Raw genomic sequence first — 15111 nt, forward strand, 5'->3', positions numbered from 1 at the left:
AATGAAGGGAGATGAATTTGAGGAGGTAGGTAGAGTGAGTTTATGAGGGTCTTGTAGAACAAGGAGAAGAGAATAGATTTTATTCCAGCTGCACGGAGAAGGATTTTCTTTAAGATAGTGCCATAATTTGATTTGTTCAGTAATGTGGAGGAATGACTGATGAGGCCAGAGTGGAGGTAGAAGATGATTTGGGAAGATGGTGTAGCAGTGCAGGTGGTATAGATGATGGCTATAGATGAGGGGGCAGCTGAGATGATAAGTGGTTGAATTTGAGATACAGATGCTCCTCAACTTATGATGTGGTTATATCCCAACTTGAAAATATCTTAAGCTGAAAATGCATTTAGTACATCTAACCTGCCAAACATTATAACTTAACCAAGCCTACTTTAAATGTGCTCAGAACACTTACACTAGCTTACAGTGAGGCTAAATCATATCCCCACTCCAAAAGCACCCCCGCAAACTGGCAACACAGGACATCATAGAATCTTGGTTGCTTACCCTTGTGATCATGTGGCTGAGTGGGATCTGTACTCACTGCTGCTGCCCAGCATGTTGTGACAGAGTGTCTCATACAGAATATTGCTAGCTTGGGAACTGACCAATATTCAGAAGCAGAATTGTGATTCCCACTGAATGCATATTGTCTTTGTACCATCATAATGTTGAAAAATTATAAGTCAAACCATCATATGCTGGGGACCATGTAATTTTAGAAGGCAGAGCCAACATGACTTACCAGGTGATTTGAAGAGAGATGTAAGGGAAAGAGAGGAATAAAGATTTTCCTCCCAGTAACCAGTGATACTGTTGGGTGAGATGTTGAAGCCCAAAAGAGAAGCCTGTTGTAGGGTGTGAGGTAACATGCAAGAATTCTGTGGTTTCCATGTTAAGTTCCAGATACCAATTAATTACTAACTGGCTAGATCAGATAGTCAGTTGGATATATATGTGTGTGGAATTCCGAAGTTATCAGATGGGAAAACCAGAATTGGAAGTTATCAACATATATGGGATATTTAAAACCAAATGATTAGATGGTATTATTTAACGTAAAACCATCAATAGAAAAGATATCTTATAATTCTAAAATAATACCAAACTTACAAATAAATATTGCTGATTCTCTAATTTCAAATCTAACTAAAGACAGAAATTCATACATTTGGAAATGTATTCATTTAGAATTCTGTAAAGATAGCCCAATTTGTAGCTATAATTTCATTATAGGAATTTCTGTTCATTTTTTGTTATTTTTAATTTTTTTAAAGAGAGAAAATATAAATATTAAAGCAGTTATATTTAGAAATATAATTACTTTTGAATTACAAGAAAATAGTTCACCCAACTGCAAATTTACATTTAAATTTAATTGTACTTTTCTCTGTTTCTTTTTCCACCTTTTGAAGATACATGCTTAGAATGAAAGTCTTTCAAAATATTTTACCTCATGACTAGTGGCATAATATGTGTTTAAACATCAGTATTTAAGTTTCTAGTGTTCATATTTCTTCCCTTTTCCTCATCTGTTAATTTTGTGACAGATAAAACCATTGTGTATCTCAGTTTCCTCATATTTACAAAAGGAAAAAGAATATTATTGCTGTAGCATTCAATATTTTAATCTACCAAAAAGTCCTTAAATTTATTTTTATTACCAGTTAAAATTCAACTTCAAATAGAAAATAATAACATTATACAGTCTAAATAAATTGCAATAAAATTATAATATTTTATACCTTGATAGTTTATAGGAAATATTTGAAGGAAATTTAGAGATAAACAGATGAAACAAAGTTAAGAGCGGAAATTTCATACCACAAAGTTCTGTACAAATTCCAGAATGCATAGAGAATATCACCTGTAAGTTTCCTAGCAGCCAAAGCCAAGAGAGAAACAGAATTAGTTATAAGGTTTACAGTGATCATAAAAAACAGTAGTGAATGAGAGAGAAATTTTCTCTATTCGTTTTCAAAAAGGAGACTCAAAGTGAAATAATGGAGTGTCCTCAACATCACCATCAGAGAAGATAAAACTTTCTCTTATATCCCTCACACATAAGTGGTTGGTATGACATTGTGCAACCACTTAAAACATTTTTGCAGGGGACCAAGCCATGTAGCCTGAAGATGCAATTTTACAAAGATTGGCTTCATCCATGGCTAAAATTAAAACCATCTAAAAAAGTAGCAAGAATCAATATTATTTATGAAAAGTTTTAGTTCACAATATAGTTCTTGGTGGTTTATCCTCCCAACGCCCAAGTAGAAAGCTCAAGATTGTTTTCTGGCAGCACTCCAGAGAACTCATACTGTATGTTGATAAGATAGGCAAGACAATTTACCATCATAATCAACTACCAGTCAGGAAAGCAAAATTCTTCCATGGAAAATAAGAAACTTTACAAATAAACGTTGCTTCTTCTCCATCTTAAAATCTAAATACATAAATAAATCCATAAGCCAAGAAATATCTTCATTTGCAATTTTACAAATACAGCCAAATTTAAAACTTCTGCCAAGGATTAGGTGACCACCTTATTTGTCCAGAGTATCCATGGGCCAGACAAGATTTCTCTGAGTATTCTAGGTCCATTTCTCCAATACAAAGACAATTAGTTAACAAAACTCTGAAATTTTACATTACAGTGCTTTCCCACATGCCGAAATAAAGCACTGTGCACTTAAACAACAACAACAACAACAACAACAAAAACCAAAGCAAATTACCCAAGTGTGGTAGCATGTATCTGTAGTCCCAGCTACCTGGGAGGCTGATGTGGGATGGTGACTTATGCCTAGAACTTTGAGACTGCACTTTAGGCTGGTGACAGAGACTCCATCTCCCCCTCCCCCCAACACACACCTCAAAAAAAAACAAAAAACAGAGCAAAAATTTAAACCCCTAAACATCCCGAAAGAATTTACTAAGAATTTAATTTTTCACAATCAAGCTATTGGGGAAGCTTCTAAGATAGATATGATTCACCAATTCCCTTCTTCTCTAATGCCTTACTTCTCAAGTTTTCATCTTTTATCTCTATTATTCCCAAGAGTATGTAAGGTTTCTCTCTCTCTCTGCTATATTGTAGGCAGTCCTGAATGCAGTACGTTGACTTAGTGTCATAATAGTTTTATCTGTTTTCAGCTATGTTCCTAAGTACTTCTTGGATCATCTCCCTAGAAAGGGACTAAATATGATCTCCAAAGAAGAACTAAATCTAAAAGGTTCATTTTCTCATATGACCCATTTGGTGCTCTGTGCTTCTGTTTGGAAAAACTACTGATTATACATAAGTACTTGGTGCTAGGACTACACCTTCTTCTCCAGGTTATCATGACTTTTGGCAGGGTTTCTCAAACTTTTCACTTTATAAGTCAGATAATTCTTTGTTGTCGGGGGCTGTCTGGTGCCTTGCAGAATGTTTAGCATCATTGTGACCATTACCTGCCAGAGGCCAGTTACAACCCTACCCCATCTCCAGTTGTGGCAGCTGAAAATGTCTCCAGACATTGCCAAATCCCTCCAGTGAGACAAACTCGTCCCAGTGAAAAAACAATAACCTGCAGACGGTGGGATAATTTAATATACTTATTGGAAAACATGTGTCAGCTTGGTTTTTATGGGAAAATATCTCTATGTATGGCAAGGAAGCTTTTTTAACCTCTTTCCTAACATGTGAACATTGATTCTAAGATTCTGGAGTTTCAGATCAGCTCTCTTTTGATTCAGTTTTGTCTCTTCCAAGATTGCATTTTAGAAGATCACATTTTTCTGCCTTCTACTTTTTTTTCTTAACATCTCTGCAGTTCCCATTTTTTTCTCATATAAACAATAAATATTTGCTGACAGTCAGTTTGTCAAACATGTTTCATGAGACTGAAATTTCAGTCACTGCTCTTGTAGAACTAGCACTAACCATTGCCTCATGCTAGTGTTGCTGATCCTTGGTCTGTGGTTGGCATATATTAGCTCCATGTCAGGCCAGGTTCATAGATAATAAATAGGAACAACTATACAACTATGTGTGCATGTCTGTGAAATAATTTAAAGAATTATCTTATTGCTGTGTCTATATTTGCAGGAATCAATCAATAAATCAATAAATTTGAGTGAACTCTTGGGTCTTGGTAGTTTGGGGCAAATGACCTATTTCATGATGGCATACAGTGGCCTGCTCTGGGCTGGGTATGAAGATTCTAAGACATCCCTGTTTGCTTATATTCGTTATTATAAAGTCAGTGGAAAATCTGAATGCAATCAGCTTCAACTGACACCGAGTAAATAAAAGCATATGTGTTAATAAAGCATCCTGTCATCGCTCTCTTGTATTATGAACACTGAGAATTAATTTTAACCCAGTGAGTAAAACTGATTTAATGAACCTAAGAGAATTTATGTCTAAATCAAGAAACTGATTTTTATTTTTTAGGTAGAAAAATCAGACCCAGTTTAGACATCAACGGAAGAAGAAATATATTTTCCTCAGTTTTGATAAAGCTGTGAACTTGCATTCTGAGGCAGTCAGTTCAAATTTTTCTCCCAGTGAAATTATGGGTCAAATAGACATAGATTAGCTGATGTCCAGGCTTCCTTTGCATAAACTTTAATTTTCTCTAGTACTTACTTGTATTAAGATTAGAGATGGTCTTATTATGCAAAACGGTTAGAGAAAGAAGGATTATTAACTGATTCATTAGGCCCTCTAGTTTCCATACCCTCTAGCCAACACTGTTTCCAGGGAGCAAGTATTGTCATGATTTATCTTTTCTTTATCCTTCCCTTCCTACCATATACTCCATTCCCCAAAGCCTGACATGAGAAAAGAATTAGATAAGATTTTATTAATATATTTTACTATTCTGAGAGGGCTTTGAAAATTATTGCTTTTCAATAGTATTGCATTTAACAGTAAATGCCACTATAAGCAAAACTCTCTGGGTTAGAAGTAGAGATATTTCAGAGCTACAACTATGGAGCAGGTATCTTCATTGCTTACTCAAAACCAAGCCTTGGATGGAGAGCACATAAGAGTAAAACATTTGCCTAGAAAGAAAGACACAGTAATGTACTACATAGACAGTTTTCATCTTTTTAATACAAATTTCCAGATACTCAAAACTTGTCCTAAAGACAAATTTTTATAGAGTGTTATGGACTCATTTATGCATTTATTATAAAATCACAAACAGTCTTTGGAATATTTTAAGACTTTGGTATGTATTTTTAATGGTCCAGGGGTAACATTTTATTTTGCTTAAATTTTGCTAGTGCCCTTGTTAAAGGATGCCGTTGTTTGGAGATTGACTGCTGGGATGGAGCACAGAATGAACCTATTGTGTATCATGGCTACACCCTCACCAGCAAACTTCTGTTTAAAACTGTTATCCAAGCAATACACAAATATGCATTCATGGTATGTATATATCTTTGTTCAACTGTAGTTATTTAAACAGAAGCAATTCTAATTTACTTCTTTCAAAATCCTATAATGCGTAGCCTTACTTTAGATCAGTGATTTCAAATTGCGGGTTACGATCCATTAGCAGGCAGTGAAATCCATGTTGCATATAGTTAAAGGTAGATTTATCAAAGTTAGTTTCAGCTAGTAAGGTACATAGTGTTTCATGGAAATTTTTGTTTACGCACGTGTGTGTGTGTGTGTGTGTGTGTGTGTGTGTGTGTGTGTGTATTGTTCAACAATGTAAAATATATTTATTATTGTGGATGACGGCCAGGAAAGTTTGAGAAATACTGGTCTAGGTAATAGCAAATATTTTACCAATATTCAACTATTTTACTTTCAAGACAAATAAAATGTGTCAACAATGCATCATTTCAATTGTTGACATTTTAATGACTATAATGATAGCTATTTATATAGCAAGAAATGTTCAGAAGTTTACTTTGGATTCAAAAAATTTTAATTTATTACAGATTCAAAGATACAGTTATTCCCAGAATTCAAGCTCAGTCTATGAATCCTACTCTATAAATTGAGCAGGTTTTTGCAATCCCTCAATGTTAAGGAGTACTGAACATTTGGTTTCATTTATCAATGTGACTAATTTTGTACCTTCAGACATTTTAAGTTGTTTTTGTAAACTTAACACATTTGATTTCTAAAGCCCTTCAATTACAGTACATTTTAGTACCATCAAAATGACTAAACAAATTCTTACTACATTACTAAAACTATGTCATGTGTACCTAATACATTAAATTTACAAATGTGATTAACTTCTATGTCAATACATTACATAATCTGTCAGCATAAACTTAAAATCACAAATATATATAAATTTATCTACTATATATTAAAATAGAGTACAAAATAAATATTCCAAAGATACAAATATTATATATGAACAATTTTTATCTTAATATAAAAACATTGAGAATATGGCACTGATTCTCCTAAACACGTAATTTCTGATTTCTAAATTCACATATCTCCACTCCCATCGCTTTCTTGAGCTCACACCAATGTACACAACTGCCTATTTGACTTTTCCACTTAGATATTGAATGCGCGTATTTAACTTAACATGTTTAAAATTGAGCTCCCTGATATTTCTCTAGTCCTGCTCTTGCCATGGCCTTCCCCATCTCATTAATGGCAACTTCCATATGCCCCAGCCAAAATCTGTTTTGCCAGCCGTAACCTTCTTCTCCTTCTCTCAAGCCCCTCATTCGATTTTTCAGCAAATCATCTTGGCTTTACTTTTAAAATGTATCCTGAATTTAATTCCTTTTTCTCATTCTTACTGTCACTTCTCAGTCAACCAACATCATCTCTCACCTAAATGATCCCAATATCCTCTTCTCTGGTATTCTTGCTTCTTTCCTTACTCCTCTGCAGTCTCATCTCAAAATATCAGCCAGAGTGACTTTTTGGTAAGTCAGATTATGTCATTGCCCTTCTCAAAGCCTTCAGCCTCACTCAAAAATAAAAGCTAAAATTTGTACAATGACTCAAAAGGCCCTAAGTGGTCAGTTTTTAATTACCAGTTTGAACTCTCCTGCTACTCTATCCCTGTTCACTTGGCCTTTCTGGCCTCCTTAGTCTTTTTCAGACACATCTCAAGGCCTTTGTACTTGTTATTTCCCCTTAATATGAAATACTCTTCCCAAATATTTGCATGGTTAACTCCCTCACCGAATTCAGAGTGCAAAAATAAGTTTTAAAAAGTAGAGACAGTCTTAAAATTCAAAGGCCTTCCAAAGATGAAAAGCCTACAGTTTCTAAGATTCCAAAAAGCAAGAAATGGGAAACTGGTTAAGAAAAAGAAACAAAAGGGAATACTTTCTATTCTTTCCAATAGGAAGAAAAGAAGCAAAATTATTTTTATTTGCAAATGACATAATCCTGTCTATAGAAAAGCCTAAAGATTCCACACAAAAAACCTTGTTAGAAGTAAATGAATTCAGTAAAGTTTCAGGACACAAAATCAACATATTTAAATCAGTAGTATTTTTATACACAAATAATGACCTAATTGAAAGAAATTAAGAAAATAATCTCATTTATAATAGTGTAAAAATAACATATCTAGGAATAAATTTAACCAAGAAGGTGAAAGATCTGTACACTAAAAACTATAAAACATGGATGAAAGAAATTGGAGACACAAATAAATGGAAAGATATCCTATGTTCCTAAATCAGAAGATATAAAACAATATTGCTAAAATGTTCGTACTATCTAAAGCAATATACAGGGTTTTTCCCCCCTTGGAGTGTGGCATTGCTATGTTGTCCAGGCTGGTGTCAAAGTTCTGGCCTCAGAAGATCCTCTTACCTTGGCCTTCCAAAGGGCTTGGATTACAGGTGTGAGTAACTATACCAGGCTACAATATACAGATTTAATGCAATCCCTATCAAAATTCCAATGGCATTATTCATAGAAGTAGAAAAAAGATTCCTAAAATTTGTAAAGAACTATAAAAGATTTCAAATAGCCAAAACAATTCTGAGAAATAAAAACAAAGTTGGAGGATCACATTTTCTGACTTAAAATTATATTACAAAGCTATAGTAATCAACACAGCATGGTCCTGGGCAGAGAAACAGACATATAGACCGGTGGAACAGAATAGAGAGACTAGAGATCAACCTAAGCATATATGGTCAACTAATTTTTGTCAAGGAGACCAAGAAGACATAATGAAAAAGGATAGTATCTTCATTAAATGGTACTAAAAAAACTGGATTTCAACATGCTAAAGAATGAAATTAGACACTTATCTTACACTATACACAACAAATCAATTTAAAATGGATTAAAAAAAAAACCCTACGTATAAGTCTAGAAACTATGAAAATCCTAGAAGGGAGCATAGGGGGAAAGCTCATAGACACTGATTTTGGCAATGATTTTTTTTTGATATTACATCAAAGGCTCAGATCACAAAAGCAAAAATAAATAACTAGGACTACATCAAACTAACAAGTTTTTGCACAGCAAAGAAAACAATCAACAAAATGAAAGTGCAGCCTATGGACTAGAAAAATATATTTGCAAACCATGTATCTGATAAGTGATTAATATCCAAAATTTATAAAGAACTCATATAACTCATTAGTGGAAAATAAAAAACAACTCAATTAAAAAATGAACAAAAAATCTTAATAGACATTTCTCCAAAGAAGACATAAAAATGCCAACAGGAATATGAAAAGGTTCTTGACATTAGTCACCTGGGAAATGCAAATCAAAATGACCATGAGATACCACCTCACAGTCTTACCATGTCAGAAGGTCTCATGAAAAAGTCAAAAGATAACAAATGTTGGTGAGGGTGTGGAGAAAAGGGAACTGTGTACACTGTTGGTGGGAATGTAGATTGGTAACACCAATGGGAAAACAGCATGAAGGTTGCTACAGAAATTAAAAAAATAGAGCTACCATAAAAGCAGTAATCCCTCTTCTAGATACATACCCAAAGCGAATTAAATCACCATCTCATAAAGATATTTGTGCTGCATTGTACATTGTAGAATTATTCCCAACAGCCATGATATGGAAACAACCTAAGTGTTCACTGACAGACAAATGGAGAAAGAAAATAGATATATACAATGGAATAAGATTCAGTCTTTAAAAAGAATGAGATCTTTCCATTTACCACAACATGGGTGAGGAGGTTATGCTAACTGAAACAAGCCAGACACAGAAATAAATGATGGCTGATCTCACTTATATGTGGAATTAAAAAAAAAACAACTCTAAAATATACAGAGATCAAGAACAAAACAGTGGTTGACAGGAATGAGATATGGGGAGCAGGAAGAAAATGGAGACAGGTAGGTCAGAGGCTACAAAGTACCACATATCTAGGATGAAAAAGTTTAGGTATCTAATGTACCAAATGAGGATTATAGGTAATAAAATTGTACTGTTTATATTATTCATGCTGAGTAAGTAAATTTTAGCTGCTCTTGCCACAGAAATTTAAAAAAGGGTAACTGCGAGATCATGGATAGATAGATATGTTAATTTGATTCACTATAATAACGTTTTTAGTATCGACATGTATCCCACAACATCATGTTGTATACCCTAAGTATACACAATAAAATTTATTTAAGACACCCAAAAGAAGTGAGATTTTAAACAAAGCTTTGAGCAATGAAAACTCAATGAGACTTCCCAGCTGAACAAGATGACTCAGTTTTGCAGCATAGATCAGATTAAAGTTTAGACTTCCTACCCAAGGTAATCACTATTAATTTGGAAAAAGAGGACATGAAATTAAATACATGATAACTATGACTAGGAAAAAACCTTGAGTCTAGTTGCATGAGTTTACTCGCACAAATATATAAGACATCTAAGTTTTGCGGGACTTGTATTGCCAGAAAAAAACAAACAAACAAACAAAAAAAAAAACAACCCACAAGTATGATCTTAGGTGAGCCTTAAAACAGGCTTTGGTAAGGAAATGCACTGCAAACATTGCTTGGCTTTCAAGAGAGCAAACTCCTCAACATCCACTTTCAATGTGGCCAAAGATAAAAGAAAGAGAATCTTCCCAGAGGATGGAGCCAAGAACACTGAGAAATGACATCAGTGTTTTCAGGGCCACATGGAAGAATTCACCTTCTAGGCTATCACTTTGCCCAGTCTCAGAATTACTTACTATATTTGGAAAAAGATTTACACTATTCTGTTGGGGTCAGAATGAGTTAATAGACTCACTAATTGAGAAGGTCATTGTGTAGGTCGAATAAGGGCTTCCAAAAATACTAAGTTTTAATTCTTGGAGCTTGTAAGTGTTGTTATATTTGGAAGAAGTGTTTTTGCAGATGTAATGAAGTTAAACACTTCTAGATGTGGAGATTATTCTGGATTATCTGAGTGGGCTCTAAACACCATCATATGCACTTTTATAAGAAGGAAGTCGAGAGATTTGATACACCAAAGGAGGAGGCAATGGGAAGACAGGGACAGAGATTAGAGAGATGTGGCCACAAGTGGAGGAATGCGGGCAACCGCCTAAACCTGGAAGAGGCAAGGAGGATTCTTCCCCAGTGCCTCCCAAGGGAGTGCAGCCTTGCCAACACCTTGATTTTAGACCAGTGAAACTGACTTCAAACTTCTGGTGACTAGATTGTGAGAGAATAAATGTTGTTTTGAACCACCAAGGTTTGTTGTAATTTTTATCACAGTAGTCACAAAGCAATATACTCATACATTAAAAAGACATAGTAATTATCTATTCTGTTCTGTGTGCTGTGAAAATGCAGCAAGACTTGTGATTCCCTGGCCTTTTTCACAAACTGGTAAATTTATGCTCTGATAAGTATACATGAAATCAAAACAAAGAACAAATCTTAAATTAGATCCAATGATGTTTTGATTTTATGGCAAGTTTTGAAGTTACAGCAGTGAGAAAGGGCAGAAGCTTCACTCCTTTACTATTAGAAACTGGAAATATCTTTATCATTTCTAATTTTAAAACAATGACTTTTGATTACAAAACTTAAAACTGAAAAAGCAGAATATTAACATTTCCCCCAACTCATGAGTGTTAATAATGTTTTTGTCTCACATTTAAAATATCTAGATATTTGTATATCAACAAATAAAAATGTAGCATGTTACTTTTTGGTAACTTGCTTTTCTTCATAAATCCATAGATAACTTTCTATAGCAGTATAGATAGCTCTGCCACTTCTGGATTTAAGTGATTCTCCTGCCTCAGCCTCCTTAGGAGCTAGGATTACAGGCACATGCCACCACACCTGGCTAATTTTTGTATTTTTAGAGAGATGGGGTTTCACCATGTTGGACAGGCTGTTCTCGAACTCCTGACCTCAGGTGATCCACCCACCTTAGCCTCTCAAAGTGCTGGGATTACAGGTGTAAGCCACTGAGCCTGGCCAGTATAATTTATTTAAACGAGTACTCACTGATGGGTGCTTCAGTTGTTCCTATTCTTTAGGTATAATTGGTAATAAATTTTTCTTTTTATACAGATTTAATGGTCTCTGTTTTGGCAAACTCAAGAGTACTTTCAGTTTAAAGAATACTTACTTATTTTGCAAAGGTACTAAACATTAGAAGTTTTTTTTTTTTTAAAAAATACAGTAAACACATATTAATTACATTACAGTTATTTAGAAGTTTTGATGAATAACCATAGTAATGGTTACTTTTTTAGACATCTGACTACCCAGTGGTACTCTCTTTAGAAAATCACTGCTCTCCTGCCCAACAAGAAGTAATGGCAGACAATTTGCAGACTACTTTTGGAGAGTCCTTGCTTTCTGATATGCTTGATGATTTTCCTGATACTCTACCATCACCAGAGGTAACATTTTTTTTTTTTTCTGAGAAATTCATGTTACGAAAAAAACTCCATGAAAACATGTCACTGTTATATTGCCCCTTGAAACTGGGCTAGAGACCAATGAAAATGCTTATTTTTGATCACTCATAGAGGTTTATCTTGGCAATGTTGCCTAGGGAATGTTCTCATGAACATCTAGGTGAATATACTTTGATAAAGAGAATATATCTTTATGTGAAATCCACATTTTGATTGTGTCTCCTACCTCATGGGTCCCCAATTTCAAAGCAATTAGTATTAGGGACCAGAAATTTAGTTATGTTTTATAGGCAAAAGTCTCAGAAAGTGGCAAAAGTTCTAGACTGTAAATAGAGCCAGTACCCAATATCTCAATAGCTAGGTAGCAGGTTCCCCTTTAGAAAATGTACTGTTTTCAATTTCACTGTCTTTATGACCCTTTCCATCTTAATTTGAGCATACTGAAGTATTTGCTTTGAAAAATCACATCCATATCTACTATCAGGACTTCGCTTCTCTCTCTGGCTCTCTCTTTATTACTCCCTCTCACAGCCCAAATTTCCGTTTTCTTGTGTCCTTGAAACCTATCCAGTCCCTCTTCCTCTTCTAACTGCTTCACAGGAAAGTTCCCATTACATTCATCAGAGATTTTCTTAATGATAAATTCTAATGAACTCATTTTAGTCTTCATCTATTTGTTCTCTCATTAACATTCAATATTGTGGACCTCTACTTCCTTTCCCTGAAACACTTTCTGTTGTAAGATCACATTCTTCTTCTTATTATTATTTTTTGAGATGGAGTTTCACTCTTGTTGCCCAGGCTGGAGTGCAATGGCGCCATAATCAGCTCACTGAAACCTCTGCCTCCTGGGTTCAAGCGATTCTTCTGCCTCAGACTCCTGAGTAGCTGGGACTACAGGCATGCACCACCACCCCACTAATTTTGTATTTTTAGTAGAGATGGGGTTTCTTCATGTTGGTCAGGTTGGTCTCGAACTCTCAACCCCAGGTGATCTGCCTGCCTCGGCCTCCCAAAGTGCTGGGATTACAGGTGTGAGCCATTGCACCCAGCCTGTAACATCACATTCTTTAGCCTTCCCTTGCCCCTCTTTGACTACTCCTGTTTAGTTTTCCTTGCTGGGCCTTTCTTTTTACTCCCAATTTTATCAGACGATAAATAAACTTTTTTTGATGATAGTGTTGTCTAACAACCAATAGTTTAGTTTTGACATGTCTTCATTTTTGGTAGACACAGCAATATTTTTGTAATATTTGAATATTTCCCTCTGTGTTTTTCTTATTTATTTTATTTGTCAACCTAAAATAATCAAAAGGCTCAGGATTCAGTTAGAAGAATTTATTCAAGTGTATAGTGTGAGGGTAGCTTTCTGGGACACACAGTAAAAAATGGTAGTCATTGCTCCTGGTGTGAGAAAAAGTGAAAATTGTTTTATGTAGGCAAAAACAGATGTGCTGAAGAGAATTACAATATTTTCCATACAATGGCTAACATACAGATTTAAGATTTGATTGGCTACTGTTGATTACATTCTAAGAGGTTTGCTTAACATTTTATTGTAAAGAGGTAGTTACAAGGTTCTCTATCTCTGAGATAATTTTGTCTAGGTTTGAATGAAGAAGAGGGAGTCTGGTCAACGTATAACATCTCAACACAAAAGTCAGGAAGCAACAATCAGGCACCAGATAAGAAAAACAGCTGTATTACATGACTGAGTTTCCAGGGCTGAACTCTTCCCTTTGGCATAATAAATTTGGAAGATCCTCAAATTTTACTTCTTTTAACATTTTATTTAAATCAGTGAAAATTTTTAAAGTGAAAGTGTTGTGACACTAGTGACAAGAAATATAGGGCTCACGATAGAACTGAGACAGAAAAAAGGCATTGTGTAATAATTGGAAAGACCATAGTTCTTTTGCCTCATAAGAATGCCCACATAATGTGTTCAATTGTGGCAGAAAAGAAATAGTAAAGAATTTTGTAAAGCGCTGGAAACATATTATCAAAGATTAAACCCAAGCCATAGCCCAATTCTGGAAATTATAATAATTTTTAGCTTTCTAGTAAGAGAATCCTCCTTCCTATTATACGTGAATCTATTTTTCTAGCACTCTAGTATGTAGCTTTCATTCAAATTTTAGCTTCCATACTAAAGCAGGGAGGTGATTTTCAATGAGAAAATGAAGAATTAAAGTTACTCTGTAATCCCAGCTACTTGGGAGGCTGAGGCAGGAGAACTGCTTGGATGCGGGAGGTAGAGGTTGCAATAAGCTGAGATCTCATCCTGCACTCCATCCCGGGTGACAGAGTGAGGCTCTGTTTAAAAAAAAAAAAAAAAGTTACTTTATCCTACAATATTCTGTCCTTGTGTGTAAAAGAATAGCCTAGAGACTTGTTAAGGAGGCCCAATTCCAGCCCCACAATTCGAGAATATAATTCTTTAATTTTGAAATAGATCCTAGGAATTTGTCCCTTTTCCAAGCACTTCTGATAATATTCTTGATGCATAGGATTGCAGAGTGTACTTTGGTAAACTCTGCAGTACAGAGTATCATAAGGGTCATTTAAAAGAGATAAGATCCAAGATGATGGAATAATTTGAATGGATACCTGAGGATGACAAAAGGGAAAGGACAATCAATGCTCTTTGGAGAAAAAAACTTTATAATCCAGATTTCAGCATTGTATATAACAGAACTGGTGCTTAAATGTACTCATTAAATTAAGGAAAGTTTCCTAAGGGCAGGAATAACCAAGTGAAAGAATGGAACCAGAGCCTTCAAATTTAGAACAAGTGACACTGATGGTAAATTTTGCTATGCTTCAAGATTTGATAGACAGAAAATATTAAGTTAAGGATGCTTATATGTAATACAGAACAAATTTGAAGTCTTTATTACAAATCTTTAATTTAGTCTATACTAGATGCCAGACACTTAGGATAGACATTTTAATATACCTGATTTCATTTAATACTTTTTAATGTTGGATAAGAAAATGATGAGCTGAAGTATTTACTAACAGAAGTTGTAACATTTTAATTGCAATATTATGGTATTTATACATATATACTTTTCACATATTTCAATTTTTGGAACAGCATCAGCTTGTGAAATATCAAAGAAATGGCATATGGTAAGTCTCAATCATAAGAGGCTTATTTTTTGGTGAATTATAATCAATAACATTATATCACTGTATTCATTCCTGTACTGAGGTATGAATAGAAGTAAGGGAAAAAATGGAGTTCTTACATATATTATTACTGTAGGCT

At 34.6% G+C, this 15111-nt stretch overlaps 1 protein-coding gene across 1 annotated transcript in view; it reads left to right on the plus strand.

Moving 5' to 3' along the window:
- Window positions 1-15111, plus strand: part of PLCZ1 (phospholipase C zeta 1) — a 50533-nt gene that overhangs the window by 18709 nt on the left and 16713 nt on the right. The window contains exons 4-5 of the mRNA XM_010345131.2: window positions 5275-5419; window positions 11670-11819. Coding sequence (XP_010343433.1) covers window positions 5275-5419; window positions 11670-11819 — 295 coding nt within the window. The remainder of the gene's footprint in view (window positions 1-5274; window positions 5420-11669; window positions 11820-15111) is intronic.

Source organism: Saimiri boliviensis, chromosome 7, assembly GCF_048565385.1.
Source record: "Saimiri boliviensis isolate mSaiBol1 chromosome 7, mSaiBol1.pri, whole genome shotgun sequence".
Classification (NCBI taxonomy): domain Eukaryota; kingdom Metazoa; phylum Chordata; class Mammalia; order Primates; family Cebidae; genus Saimiri; species Saimiri boliviensis.